Genomic DNA, 13,828 nt, shown 5'->3' with positions numbered 1-13,828 from the left:
GCGTAGCCGACATTTGCGTAAGGTTACCCCTGCTATATGAGGGGTAACCTTACGCCAGTCCGCCGTATACCATGTTAAGTATGGCGTCGTGTCCGCGTCGTCTTTCCCCGTCGGGTACGTCGTTTTCGAATACGACTTTACGTCAATGACGCAAACATCGGCGTCATTGACGTTTTCCGGCGTGAGCTGGAGCATGCGCACTGGGCTATTTTAAACCCGGCGCATGCGCAGTTCGATCGGCACGGGGGCGCGCTTAATTTAAATACAAGCCGCCCCCTTTGAATTACGCGGGGATACGCCGGGCCTTTTACACTACGCCGCCGCAAACTACGGAGCAAGTGCTTGAGGAATACGGCACTTGCTCCAGTAAGTTGCGGCGGCGTAGTGTAAATGGCTTACGCTACGCCCGCCGCAAAAGTACGAGAATCTGGCCCATACTGCTTAAAAGTGGAACTACATGGCATCCCGAGAGCCACACGAGAGACGGGCGGGGGCAGACCTTCATGCGGAGGCAGGCTTATCCGCAGGCTTGTTGGGCTTGCGGAACCAGGGGCGCTTCTGCCCTTCAGTGGGCGCCTTAGCGCCCTGGAAACGTTTTCCTGCCGCACCAGGCAGACGGAAAAAAAAAGGCATGGGGGCGGTAAAGGAGGGTCCTTGCCTTGTCTCGATTGAGGGAGCAGAGTGCTCTTACCTCCCGTGGCATCTTTAATGATGTCATCCAGAGACGCCCCAAAAAGCCGTTCACCCTTAAAGGGTAAGTCCACCAAGGCCTTTTTAGAAGACTGGTCCGCAGACCAACACTTCAGCCACACAAGGCGGCGTAACAAAACCGCATAGGCCCTGGAAAGCAGGGGAAGCGTATCCAGGGCCGACTCACAGACAAATTTCAGGCCCTGCACCAACTGGTCGGCCAGGTCCACACAGACCTCCGAGGCATTATGCGCCTCCAGCAACAACATTGCTTTTAAAATTATAATTGGGGTTGTCCCGATACTAGTATCGGTATCGATACTGAGCATTTGCGCAAGTACTTGTACTCGCGCAAATGCTCCCGATGCTTCGCCCGATACTTTTTTTTTCCCCCAGAGAGCTGGCGGTGAGCGGAGCAGTGCAGTCCTCAAAGAGAAAACCCAAGACCTCCCCCCGCGGCCATCTAGTTAAGCGCGGGGAACAAAACAGCTTTCATTTGAATAGCTGTGTGTTCCCCCGCCGTGCCTCGTCATATAGCCCCCTCCCCCTTGTCCAGGCACTTTGACAGACAGATCACCCGTCCCAGGATTGGATGGGTGATCTGTCTATCAAAGTGCCCAGACAAGGGGGAGGGGCTATATATATATATATATATATACATACACACACACACACACACACACATATATATACACATATATATATATATATATATATATATATATATATATATATAACAGGGCGTGGAACACACAGCTATTCAAATGAAAGCTGTATTGTTCCCCGCGCTTATCAACTGGGGGGGGGGGGGGGCTTGGCATTCTCTTGGGGGACACGGCTGCATTTGTGGGGGACACATTTAAAAAAAAGTATCGGTATTGGCGAGTACATGGGAAAAAAAAAAAAAAAAAAAAAAAATAATCGGTACTTGTACTCGGTCCTAAAAAAGTGGTATCGGGACAACCCTAATTATAATGGCCCATATTTTCAGAGAAGTTACGACGGAGTATCTCAGGATACTCCATCGTATCTCCCTTTTTTGGCCCGTGTATCTATGCGACTGATTCTCAGAATCATTTTCGCATAGATACACTTAAGATCCGCCATCTGTAAGTCACTTACACTGGCGGATCTTAAATGCAATGACGCCGGCCGCCGCTAGATGGCATTTAAGTGAAGGAGTCATTTGCGTATGCAAATGATCCTTCTACGCCGATTCCCGAACGAGTTCGCGTCGCGTAACCGTCGCTAATGTCGTTTGCGTAAGCGGAAACTTACTCCTGCTATATGAGGGGTAAGTTTCCGCAAGTCTCGCGTAGGCCATGTTACGGATGGCGTCTGGTCCCCGTCGTGTTTTTTCGTCGGGTACGTCGTTTACGTAAGTCGTTCTTGAATACGACTTTACGTCAATGACGCACACGTCGGCGTCATTGACGTTTTCCGCCGAGAACTGGAGCATGCGCACTGGGCTTTTTGCAGCCCGGCGCATGCCCAGTTCTTTCGCATCGGGGGCGCGCTTCATTTGAATAGAAGCCGCCCCCTTGGAGATCCGCCAGGCTACGCCGGGACACTTACACTCCGCTGTCCCAACTTACGGAGCAAGTGTTTGAGGAATACAACACCTGCTCCAGTAAGTTGGGACAGCGGAGTGTAAGTGCCTTAAGCGCAGCTGGCGGAAATTTACTCAGAATATGGGCCGCAGTGTTTAATTTCAAAAATAGCCTCAGCCAATATACATAAGGAAGAAAGTGCAAGTGAAACTGAAATGATTAGATGGTATAATGCGTAATTGATCAAATGTTCTTAAGCAGAACATTGATCAAAAGGAGGGGTTGAAAGGAAAGTGGGGTTACCCCTTTGTTTTGGGTGGTCTGGTCCGATATAGGAACAAGGGAGTATTGGCCTTTATTTTCCTATTAGACTCAATCATTTTAAATTCTTCTAAAACTTTTATATTACATTCTCGTTTGTGAAAGCACAGGAAACTTAAAGCTTGCGGCTAAAGCTGCCGTTTTGCAGAATGTGTGAAATATTCTTTACAAAGAAGAGTGGATGGTCAATAATCTGCAGACATGTGTGAAGTTTTATAAACATTTATAGAAATAAGATGAGCTGAGAGACTGTGGTCAGAATATATATTATTATCTGTCACGTAGCATTATCTCTAGGCAAACTTTTGTTTTATCACATTTACATTAATACATTTATCTCCAGGCAAATATATACTGTAAGAAATGTTGTAACCTGATTGGCTGGTCCACGAAGAGGGTGTACCTCAAATGTTTAGTAAAACCAGCTGTATGCCGGAAATCAATTGTAATCTTGCTAAATGATATTCGTGTTAGCGTCTTGCTGATTAACCGATCGGAGGACTCCTCACACCCAGAGCAAAGATAGCAAGGCAGAAGTGTGAACTTACAGGTGATCACAGGTAACCCCTCACCTTACGAGGATCCAGCCTGTCACCCAGTCAGAAGTTGATTGTAGATCCCAGGATCCAAAAATGCAGGAAAAAAAAACAAACATGCGAGAAAAATCGCAAAAAAAATCCTTTCGCTAGGCAGAAAAAAAAAAAACTGAGGCCGCATGAGGCAGAGAGAGGGATGTACCCGGGGGACCCGCCCCCTGGGAGGTACTGTACTGTTTTAACTTAAAGCGGATCTCCACTCTAAAGTGGAGTCCCGCTGATCGGCACCCTCCCCCTTTCTACAGACAGGTATCTGCACCCACTTCCGGCCCTACGATACGGGCAAAAGATGGGTTTTTTTCTCTGCTTCCCGTCCGTCCCCCGTTGTATGCTGGGAACACTCGGCTCCCAGCACACAGCGGGAGCCAATCGGCGGGCGCAGCGCGACTCGCGCATGCGCCGTAGGGAACCGGGCAGTGAAGCCGGAGCGCTTCACTTCCTGGTTCCCTCACCGTGGATGGAGGGGGGAGCAGCAGGGTGACGAGCGATCGCTCGTCATCTGCTGCGATCGGCGCTGGACTCCAGGACAGGTAAGTGTCCTTATATTAAAAGTCAGCAGCTGCAGTATTTGTAGCTGCTGGCTTTTAATATATTTTTTTAGTGGCACATCCGCTTTAACATGCTGTTTTTCTGCCTAGTCAATCTCCTGAAAGGAAGGATCATACCCCAAGGTCAATTGCTGCTGTGTCCGTCCATGAACAGAAGAGAAAAATAAAAAGTACCTGCCCTGCACCCAGAACTACAACTCCCGGGCATCGGGCGATTCAGATTGTGCATCTCGGCAACAGTCAATGGACTGACAAAAGCCCAGGCGCCAGGTCGAAATTTCGAGTCACCGTGGTCATGGTGGCCTGGGATTTGTCAAACTCTGGTTTAAGCAGTTGGAAAAAATAAATAAAAATAAAATCAAGGTTCTGGGGGTGTGACCGGAAGATGGTGGAGTAGAGACAGACACGCTCCACAGCTACAGCTACGCTCCTCCACCCCTGACCAGGTCTAGATGAAGTATTTATCCCACAAACACCTGGAAATCCTGTAAAATATTTGAAAATTTTCTGTATGCTACGGCGGTACGGACAGTGTATATTGCACCTCACAAAACCCTCCTGGATAGAGGGTACCGGGGGAGAAGGTACGAGATCGGGTAATGAGGAGGAAAAAGGAGGCTATTCAATTACCTGGCGAGGAGCGGCATAAGGAGTTGTCCCTGGAACCGCAGACACTTGAGTTGTCCGTATCGGGTAGACAGCCTAAGCAGATCCCCCTGTCTCAGCCGGAGATTCAGCGATACTTCCCGCTGACAAGGTCGGCTGCAAACAGACATCGCGAGACCGGGTCACGTGTAGTCGTGACGTGTGAGAAGAAGCTCAAGTCCGCGGCGGTTCTTTCTACGCAGCCGACAGGGGGGACGGTGATGCTGCAGACCGGAGGAGGAGAGGTAAGGGGGAGCGGAGGAGGAGGTGAAAACATGCAGGTTCAGAGAGACCTGGGCGGGACAGTTAACACAGATTCAGCGCTAGGAGACCAGGAGGTCAGAGCTGAAAGAGCTGAAAGCTATGTTATTGGCTATGCCGACTAAGACTGATATGGAGACCCTGGTGAAGCGAATGGAGGAAGCCCACCGAAAGGACATGGAGGTGGTCCGAGAGGAAGTATTGCAGTTATCAGACAAATTGGATAGAGATGAACAGTTGTTGGTAAACATAGATGCACGGGTCTCAGTTATAGAACGGACATATAGGTCAAAATTTGACGATATGCAGCTGAAGTTGGAGGAAATGGAGGACAGGAGCAGACGAAGGAATTTAAGATTTAGAGGGGTCCCTGAGACGGTGGAAAAGGAGACTTTGCAGACAATGATAAATGGCCTATGTAACCAGTTGGTGCGATCCCCTCCCCCCCAGGGGTTTGAATTTGAAAGACTCCATAGAGCACTGGGTCCGCGTTCAGCGAACCTGGACAGGCCTAGGGACATAATTGGGTGCTTCCACAGATACGCGCATAAAGAGATGGTCAGTAGAGCAGCATGGGAAGCCGGCGAGATTGTGTGTGAAGGGGTGCAAATAAAAATCCTCCCTGATCTATCTAAGGCAACGTTGCAACGAAGGGCCATGTTGCGCCCGTTATTGGACAAAGTGAAAGGATTGGGGGGGAGTTACAGATGGGGGTACCCAATATCGGTATCAATTAGAATGGGGACGGAGTCTTTCCCTCTACAGCAGCATAAGGACCTCCCAGCCCTGTTTAAATTTTTGGGAATGGAACCTATGGAGGTACCAGATTGGCTACAGCAAATACCGGGGATACCCAGACTAAGAAAATAAGGGAAGACAAAGACTGAGGAGTATCAGAGGAAGAGACCCCCGCTCCTTTTTTTTGGGCCCCCTCCAAAGGAGAAGAGAGGAGGGGAAGGGAGGAAATACACCTCTTTTTTTTTTTTCCCCCAGGTTTGGGAAGTTGTTGCGTCCCCTACCCACCGGTTGGCCCACCAAATTGCTCTTTTTTTATTTTTAATTATTCTCTCTCTCACTGGAGGGAGGTTTTTTTTTTTTTTTTTGGGACACAATAGCACGTCACAGGACTAGAAAGGAAGATAAATAAGAAGAAGATTAGAACTAGGAGTCCGAGACACAAAACACGAGATGAACACTGAATTTTTTAAATTTATTTATAACTTTTTTTTGTTTTTTTTTTGGGGGGGAGGGGTGTATATTATGGGGTAGTAGATTTTGGGGGTATATATTTTTCCCCCCTGTCCCCCCTTTGGGAGGGAGCAGCGGGGATCTTCTGGGGGAAGGGTTGCAGGGTTTCTCTTAGGCCCCATGGGAAATAGAACCATGGGGTAAAATGGGGTTGGTTTTTTTTTTTTTTGTTTGTGTATGTTGATTTTTTTTTTTTTTTTTTTTTTTCACAAAATGTCACTGAGCCACAGTAAACACAGGAATGCATAGGTTTGAGATAAGAGAACTTGTGTATAGGAAATTGAACAGTAGAGATTGATAAGCACATTTTTCTTTTTTTTTTTTTTCTCACTAAACATGGAGGGCCGAGGGAGGACGGGGGGTGGAGAGAGAACAGAGGGGAGGGGCAACGCCAGGGGGATAGGCGGTCTTTCTGGGTTCCCAGTTTGATATAGGCTGGATATGAGTTGGGTGCATGGTAATAAAGATAATAAGAAAGGGGGGAAGTGACCAGGGGGAGGGGTAGGGGAGTGAAGATAGTGAAGATAGCTAGGCCGTAGCGGTAGATAGGATGGCAGGAGGAGGGTGGTTTTTATTTTTATTTTATTTTTATTTTTCTTCCCCATTGCCGTTTAGGTGTACAGGGGTTTTTTTTTTTTTTTTTTTCCCCTCCTTTTCCTCGCTTTCCCTGAAATGAGCCCCCGCCTCACCTTACCAGTATGAATAAGTTGTAGCGGTCAGGGTTTTTTTTTTTTGGGGGTCAAGGAGGTAAGGAATGGAGGGGGGATCCCCTCGAGGAAGAGGGCATAGGACCTTTGGAGGGTAGTAGTACTAAATAAATAAATACATAAAGATAATTTGGTGTTAAATGGACCGGAAAGTGTGAACGATTGAGTAAGAAAGTAATGAAGTAAGAGATATGGTAAAAGAAGAATAACTGGTGAGGGAGACGGGGGGGGGGGGGGGAGGAAAGGGAAGGGGAGAATGGAATGGGGAAGAAAAAGAAAAATGGGATAGAAAAACAGGATGAAGAAGGTCGGGGGGGGGGGGGGGGGGGCGTAGGGGAGCTGGGTGGGAGCCACTTGACCATTCTGGCAAATCCCCCTATAGTAGTATACACCCACGGTGATCGCTGGAGAAGGATCCAGCCTTGGGTGGTTTTTCCCTTAGGGGCATAGAAAAGGGGGTGGAGGTAGGTACAGAGGTACCAGGGTAGTTTTTTCTCCCCCCCTTTTTTTTTTTTTCTTTCTGGGGCTAAATTTTTATTCCCCCTTTTTTTAGTGGGGGATTTTTTTTTTTTTTCCCTCTCTCCCTCTTCCTCTCTCTCCTTTCCTCGCGGTCTCCCTCTCTTCCCTCCCTGGCCTCTATTCGGTCTCCTTAAGTAATATTGAGATGGGGACAATAAAGGTAACCTCCCTAAATGCGAAGGGACTTAATATTCCAGAAAAACGGAAAATGATGTTAAAGGACCTAAGTAGATGGGGGACAGACGTCGCTTTTGTACAGGAAACCCATTTTAGGGGAGGGAGCCTGCCATTCTTACAGAACAGACTTCTCCCATGCGTATATCATGCGATGAATCAAGAGGCGAAGTCTAAGGGAGTATCAGTTTTGATCTCAAATCGAATAGCGTGGACGCTACAAGAAAAACGTTTAGATCCTAATGGCAGGTTCCTTTTCCTAAAGGGGAGTATAGGAGGGGTCAAGGTAACCCTGGCTACGCTGTACGCACCAAATATTAAACAAGACGTATTCATTAAGAAAGTGCTCACAGATCTGGTAGAATTTTCAGAGGGGAAATTAATTTTGGGAGGAGATTTCAATATTACTTTAGAGCCAAAAATGGACGCATCCTCAGGGGTCTCGTCGATTCCAGGAAGAGTCAGAAGAGGGATAATGAAGAAACTATGCGAGGTACAATTAGTGGATGTGTGGAGGACTTTTCATGCAGATGAAAAGGACTATACTTTTTTTTCGGTTCCACATCAGGTATATACACGCATAGACATGTTTATTGTCCCCCATTATCTGATTACTTCAGTTTCTGAAATTACAATTGGAAATATAACTTGGTCTGATCACGCCCCGATTAGTATGAATCTCTCCCTATCTAATATGGTATTTGCTCAAGATAGAAGATGGAGGCTGAATGAGAGCTTGCTGCAAAACCCAGAAGTTAAGGAGGATGTAACTAGGGAGATTGCGGCATACTTCCAGGTCAATGATATACCAGGCAGTGACCCCGGAATAGTGTGGGAAGCACATAAAACTGATCAGGGGGATCCTGATAAAACATGGGTCCTACCTGAAGAAAAAACGTGAGAAACAGATTAAGGAGATACTGGAAGAAATTCAGAGACTAGAAACTCAACATAAGGAAAAACTATCAGCGGAGGTAGGGAGGGAATTGGGACAATTGAGGAGGCAGATATCAGAGATTATGCGATTTAAAGCTAAAGCAAGTATACAGAGAGGGAGGAAGGCTAAATATGAGATGGGGGACAAATGCAGTAAGTTGTTGGCAGGGAAATTGAAAGAGAAGAGCAGAACAATTTATGTCCCTCAAATTAAAGGGAAAGAGGGGAAACTGTTAAAAAAAACCAAGAGAAATAGCGCAGACGTTTGAGGAATATTATTCAGCCCTATATAACCTGTCATCAGAAGGGGACACACAGTCGGGGATAGAGGAATATCTGCAGGGAGCAGGTATGCCTAGATTACCTTCATTGGCCCGAAAGAAATTAGAGTTACCTATATCTGCGCAAGAAGTAGGAGAAATCTTAAAAAAAGTTAAGTTAGGGAAATCCCCAGGCCCGGATGGATTCTCTGTGAGTTACTACAGAGAATTCTCCGGGCTATTGAATGGACAGATGGCAAAGTTTTTTAATGCATTGGGGGGTACGGCGGTATTCCCTCCGGAAGCCCTTCTGGCACATATCACCGTGATCCCAAAAGAGGGGAAGGACCCGGCAGACTGCGGTAGTTACAGACCTATTTCACTGTTAAACGCAGACTTAAAGTTTTTTTCAAAAATAATAGCATCTAGGCTTCAACCATGGATAGCGCAGCTGGTAGATATGGATCAGGTGGGATTTGTGCCGGGGAGGGAGGCCAAAGACAATACGATCAAAATCCTTAACCTGGTATATTATGCAGGAGAAAAGAAAATTCCATGTGTATTTTTGAATACAGATGCAGAAAAAGCTTTTGACCGGGTGAGTTGGCGGTTTTTGGAAGAAGTACTGAGACAGGTGGGTTTGGGAAATTGTATGATCAGATGGATTATGAGTGTATATACAAACCCACGGGCCTCAGTAAGGGTTAATGGAGTACTTTCATCTCCCTTTAAAATTAAAAATGGTACAAGACAGGGATGTCCACTGTCGCCCCTGTTGTTTGTACTCACAGTAGAGCCTTTACTAAACAGAATTCGACAAAATGTAGATATTCAGGGAATACAGACGGGAAAACAGGTACATAAAATCGCAGCATATGCGGATGACCTACTTTTCTCAGTAACTAACCCCCATATATCACTCCCCAACCTCCTACGAGAAATCGAGCAGTATGGGAAAGTCTCAAATATGAAGATTAACAATACCAAATCAGAAGCGATGAGTGTAGAGAGTCGGGGAGGGATAGGAGATACAATAAAACAGAACTTTAGGTTTAAATGGGTGTCAGTACTAAAATATTTAGGTACATATATAACATCAAACATCAAGAACATCTTTGCTCTGAATTTCCCTCCACTATATAATGCAATGAAATTACTGTTAGATAAATGGGGACAAGGAATGCATTCATGGTTTGGGAGAGGAAGCATAGTAAAGATGTGTATTCTACCAAAAATGCTGTATATGATCCAGGCCTTGCCAATTTCTATACCGATAACTTTCTTAAGACAGGTAAATACTTTGTTCATGAGTTTTATATGGGCAGGGAAAAAACCTAGAATTAAAAGGGAACTATTGAGAATGCCAAAAAAGGTGGGAGGGATGGCAATCCCAAATATAATAAATTACTACAGAGCATCTCACCTGACCAGATTGATAGACTGGTGTAGACATGGAGAGTCCAAAAGGTGGGTAAATATAGAGCAAGATGTAAGCCCGATCCCGTTATCTAGAGCAGCTTGGTGCTATTCGGCACTCCCCAGATATCTAAAGAGACATCCTATAATAGGTCCAACATTGCAAATCTCAGCTAAAATATGTGGAGATAAGAAATACACACCAGGCAAATCACCATTGATACCGGTAATAGGAAACCCTAATTTTACTCCAGGGTTGGAACAGGCTATAGGTGAAAAGTTCAGAAGAAAGGGCCTTAGTCAGGTGTTAGACTTTACAAAATCAAGTGAGTGGCCCTCAATTAGAGACTTAACAGAAATAGGAGGTGCATATGAACTTGCACTGTGGCAGGCACTGCAGGTAAGCCATTTCCTAAGATCTTTGGGACGGATAGGGGAATTTCAAAGACAATTGACATTACTGGAGAGATGTTGTAATGAAGTGGAACCATTATCTGGAGTGTTGTCGAAAATGTATGGGTTTGTGAACGCACCTCCAGAGGACTTTGTGATGCCAAGTATTCGGAAATGGGAGAGGGATCTGGGGAGAATTTTCACCCCAACCCAACATAAACAGATAATCTTTATGGCAGTAAATTCCTTGGTGTGTTCAAAGACGCAAGAAGCGAACTATAAGCTCTTAACACAATGGTACTACACTCCAGAAAGGTTACACCAATTTGACAAGCAGGCAGACGGAAATTGTTGGAGATGTGGTAGAGAACAGGGTACACTTTTACATATTTTCTGGTCCTGTAATAAAATGAGGCATTATTGGGAGGAGGTACGAAGAATAAGTCAAAAATGTATTGAAGATTTGATACCAGATGATCCCGCTTTCTTTCTACTTCATAGTTCACAAATATCTTGGAAAAAGTATAGAAAATCAGTGGTGTGCCACATGATAAATGCAGCAAGGGCAGAAGTCACGTTGAGGTGGAGAGATACAAGGACACCCTGTATTTCAGGGTGGCTCAATAGGATCCAAGAGGTAGGAGCAATGGAAGATTTGGTGCTTTCAGCGCAGAATAGGAGGACACAGTACATCGATACTTGGTCAGGATGGAATATGTTCACGAGATCTGAAGAAGGAAGGAGACTTATGGAGGGGAATGGAGAGGATGTATAGAGGACGGGAGGGAGGAAGGGAGGGAGGGGGCTTTCTTTCTTGTTTTTTTTTTTTTTTTTTTTGGGGGGGGGGGGGGGGGGAGGGGAAATAGGGAGTAATAGGAATGAATACTGTATAGATAAGGATATTGAGTAGGATAGCTTATGTGAATTATGTATTTGAAAATGTAATATTACTGGAAGAAGTAATGTAAGAAAATTGTATGGTATACGCTGGAGAAAATAAAAATAAAAGATAAGTAAAAAAAAAAAAAAATCAAGTCTTACCTCCCACAACAGCTTCTTTCAGGTTTTGGAATAGACAATGGTCATTCGGAAGGCGAAAGGGTGCCGATGTTTTACCAAGGGGCGACTGCAAAAAAATAAATATATCTCAAATTATTGGATATTCCTGGTAAAGAGACTTATGCCAAGCCATTACGACAAACTTCCCATAAGATTATCAGGTCAACAAAACACGTTTCAGATTATAGCAGCACCCAGACCTATTCATGGCCGCTACCGCTTGCGCATCCCACACTGCACGTTCACAGGTTCAGACCAACCTTTTGTCCAGCTGAAATTTTCAGGATGCAGTTGCAGACGTGTTGAGCGAGCCGATAATCCTTCTCCCCTTCCTGGGCCAGGCCCACATTCACAAGAGTCTCTATATTACTCAGCACAATTTCCGGCTGACCTCTGAAAATGAGGAGTACACACCAGTAAGGGTACAGGAAGCTTCTTCTAAAAAACGTATTGATCAGACACCTATACAAGGGACTTACCGTGACATCATCCCCAGCATCATGACGGCGGCGCGGCGTTCCAGATCAGAACAAGGAGACTTGAGTGTAAACTTCTCCCAAAGTAACTGGGGGACGGCGGGGTTGATTTCCCCCTTCTGCACAAACTCCAGCACCTACCAAATATATAACATACATGTAGAGATCATCTCCAATGTAACAAAACCCAACCGAGACAAGAAACGGTTCCCACTCACGATCTCCTCCAGAGACTGGATCACTCCGGCAGACGAGTCCACCATAAGCAGAGAAAGGTTCCGGATCAGATTTTGAGCTCTCACCCTACAAGAAAAAGTTTTAAAAGAAAATTGTTTGGGATTAAAAATATGCATCAAATCGCCCATAAGAGAGGCTCAACACTCGCCTGTCCCGGTGTTGCCGACGTGTCCCCTTGGAGGCGCTTGCCTCCGAAAATAGCCGAACATGCAGCGCCTGTGTGAACCTCGCTGTAAGTGCCCAGTCGTCCTCACTTCACTTGGACGCTACCGCTACGCTCGCTCTCCTGGCTCTTAACATCCTCCATGTCCACAGGGATGGCAAGGAATGAGCCTGAAATGTCAGAAGTGTGCGCAGGGAGCTACGTGTTCGGCAATTTTCGGAGGCAAAGGCCTGCGCAGTTACGGTGGGGTGGGGGGGGATGATCTGAACGGATGCGATCAGCACACCACGTGATCCGGAGCTCTGCCGCCTCAGCCATAGGAAAGGCCGCGGCTTCAGCCTAGCTCCCGGAGCGGCGGCCATCTAGGTTCACCCGGCGGCGGCCTAGGTGAGCCTAGAACAGTGCTCTGTTATTACCCGGCCTCAACTGCTTGTGTTTGCCCGGCTTCTCGTCGGAGGAGGAGGAGATGTGGATATTACAGTGGGGGGGGGGGGGGGAAAGAATGTCAGGATATTACAGTGGGGGGGGGATATGGTGGGAATCTGAAAAAATGTATGTGCGTTATAATTGATGTAAAATTAGTCGATTAAAAAAAAAAAAAAAAACGCACCACGATTAATCGAAGATGAATATTTTAAATCGGTAACAGCCTTAATTTTAATTGATGACAAAGTTATACTGCGGCGAGGAGACTGTGTTCATACAATGTACGAACACCAATCAATCTTTCCCTAGTCAGTCGCACTCCCCCTACAGTTAGAACACACCATAGAGAACACAACCCCTTGATCACCCCCTAGTGTTAACCCTTGCCAGTAAAAAAAAATTCAGTAAAAAGTGCATTTTTATAGCACTGATCGCTGTATAAATGATAACGGTCCCAAAAATGTGTCAAAAGTGTCCAATGTGTCCGCCATAATGTCGCAGTGATTTTCAGAGTAAAAAAGTGTGTTATACGCCAGTAAAAATATATTTTTTTAAATCTGTCATTTTCTGTTTCAGCACCCAAATTTCCAATCGGTGAACCCCTACCACTTACCTTTCAGATTCTGAGCCAGAAGAGGAGAGGTACAGCTGGCGGTAAGCGCCCACCACGGCATCACGAACACCAGGCTCCTTCGACCAGACAAGTGGCAGCATGCGGCGTACACCGATCACAGCCTGAGGCACCCCGAACTGCGACACCGTAACAAAGAACTCAATGACTTCCTGTACCACTGCAGAGAGGGGGAAAAAAGTTTCCAAGCTCAAACCATTATAAATATTTGCACATATTTCCGTTTATAGTGAACTTAAACACCACACCCCAGCACTATACCGACCCAAAAAAAAAAAAAAAAAACTGAATGGGTTAAACTGCACATAAATGTCTGCAGATCTCAATACGGAGGTAGTGGGAGGGGCCAAACGTATTTCACACAAGGGACCGCACCAATGCGCTTTGGTTTCCTTTATATGGGTTTTTGCACAAGTTGGTGGGAAGGCGAATCCGCTTGTAATGGGACAAAAGGCCCCCCAGCAATGACCTGGGTGATCTCAAAACATTTCAGACAGACGTAAAAACTGATTCCATAGACACAAGCCTAAAGTCTGCTGTAACAAGCACAACGTGTAAGGTTTACATATAAT

General features: G+C 45.9%; 1 protein-coding gene across 2 annotated transcripts in view; it reads right to left on the bottom strand.

The window, feature by feature from the left end:
• The window catches only part of NCAPD2 (non-SMC condensin I complex subunit D2), a 93,233-nt gene that overhangs the window by 34,976 nt on the left and 44,429 nt on the right, over positions 1-13,828 (bottom strand). For both annotated transcript variants that reach the window (XM_040361181.1, XM_040361182.1), the window contains 5 exons: positions 13,239-13,416; positions 12,018-12,102; positions 11,803-11,936; positions 11,584-11,716; positions 11,306-11,390 (listed from right to left, as the gene is read on the bottom strand). In XM_040361181.1, the coding sequence (XP_040217115.1) occupies positions 11,306-11,390; positions 11,584-11,716; positions 11,803-11,936; positions 12,018-12,102; positions 13,239-13,416 (615 nt within the window). The remainder of the gene's footprint in view (positions 1-11,305; positions 11,391-11,583; positions 11,717-11,802; positions 11,937-12,017; positions 12,103-13,238; positions 13,417-13,828) is intronic.

The sequence above is a fragment of the Rana temporaria genome, chromosome 8 (genome assembly GCF_905171775.1).
Source record: "Rana temporaria chromosome 8, aRanTem1.1, whole genome shotgun sequence".
NCBI lineage: Eukaryota > Metazoa > Chordata > Amphibia > Anura > Ranidae > Rana > Rana temporaria.
The sequence above is the reverse complement of the archived record's forward strand: the minus strand, read 5'-3'. Positions and strand labels throughout refer to the sequence as shown.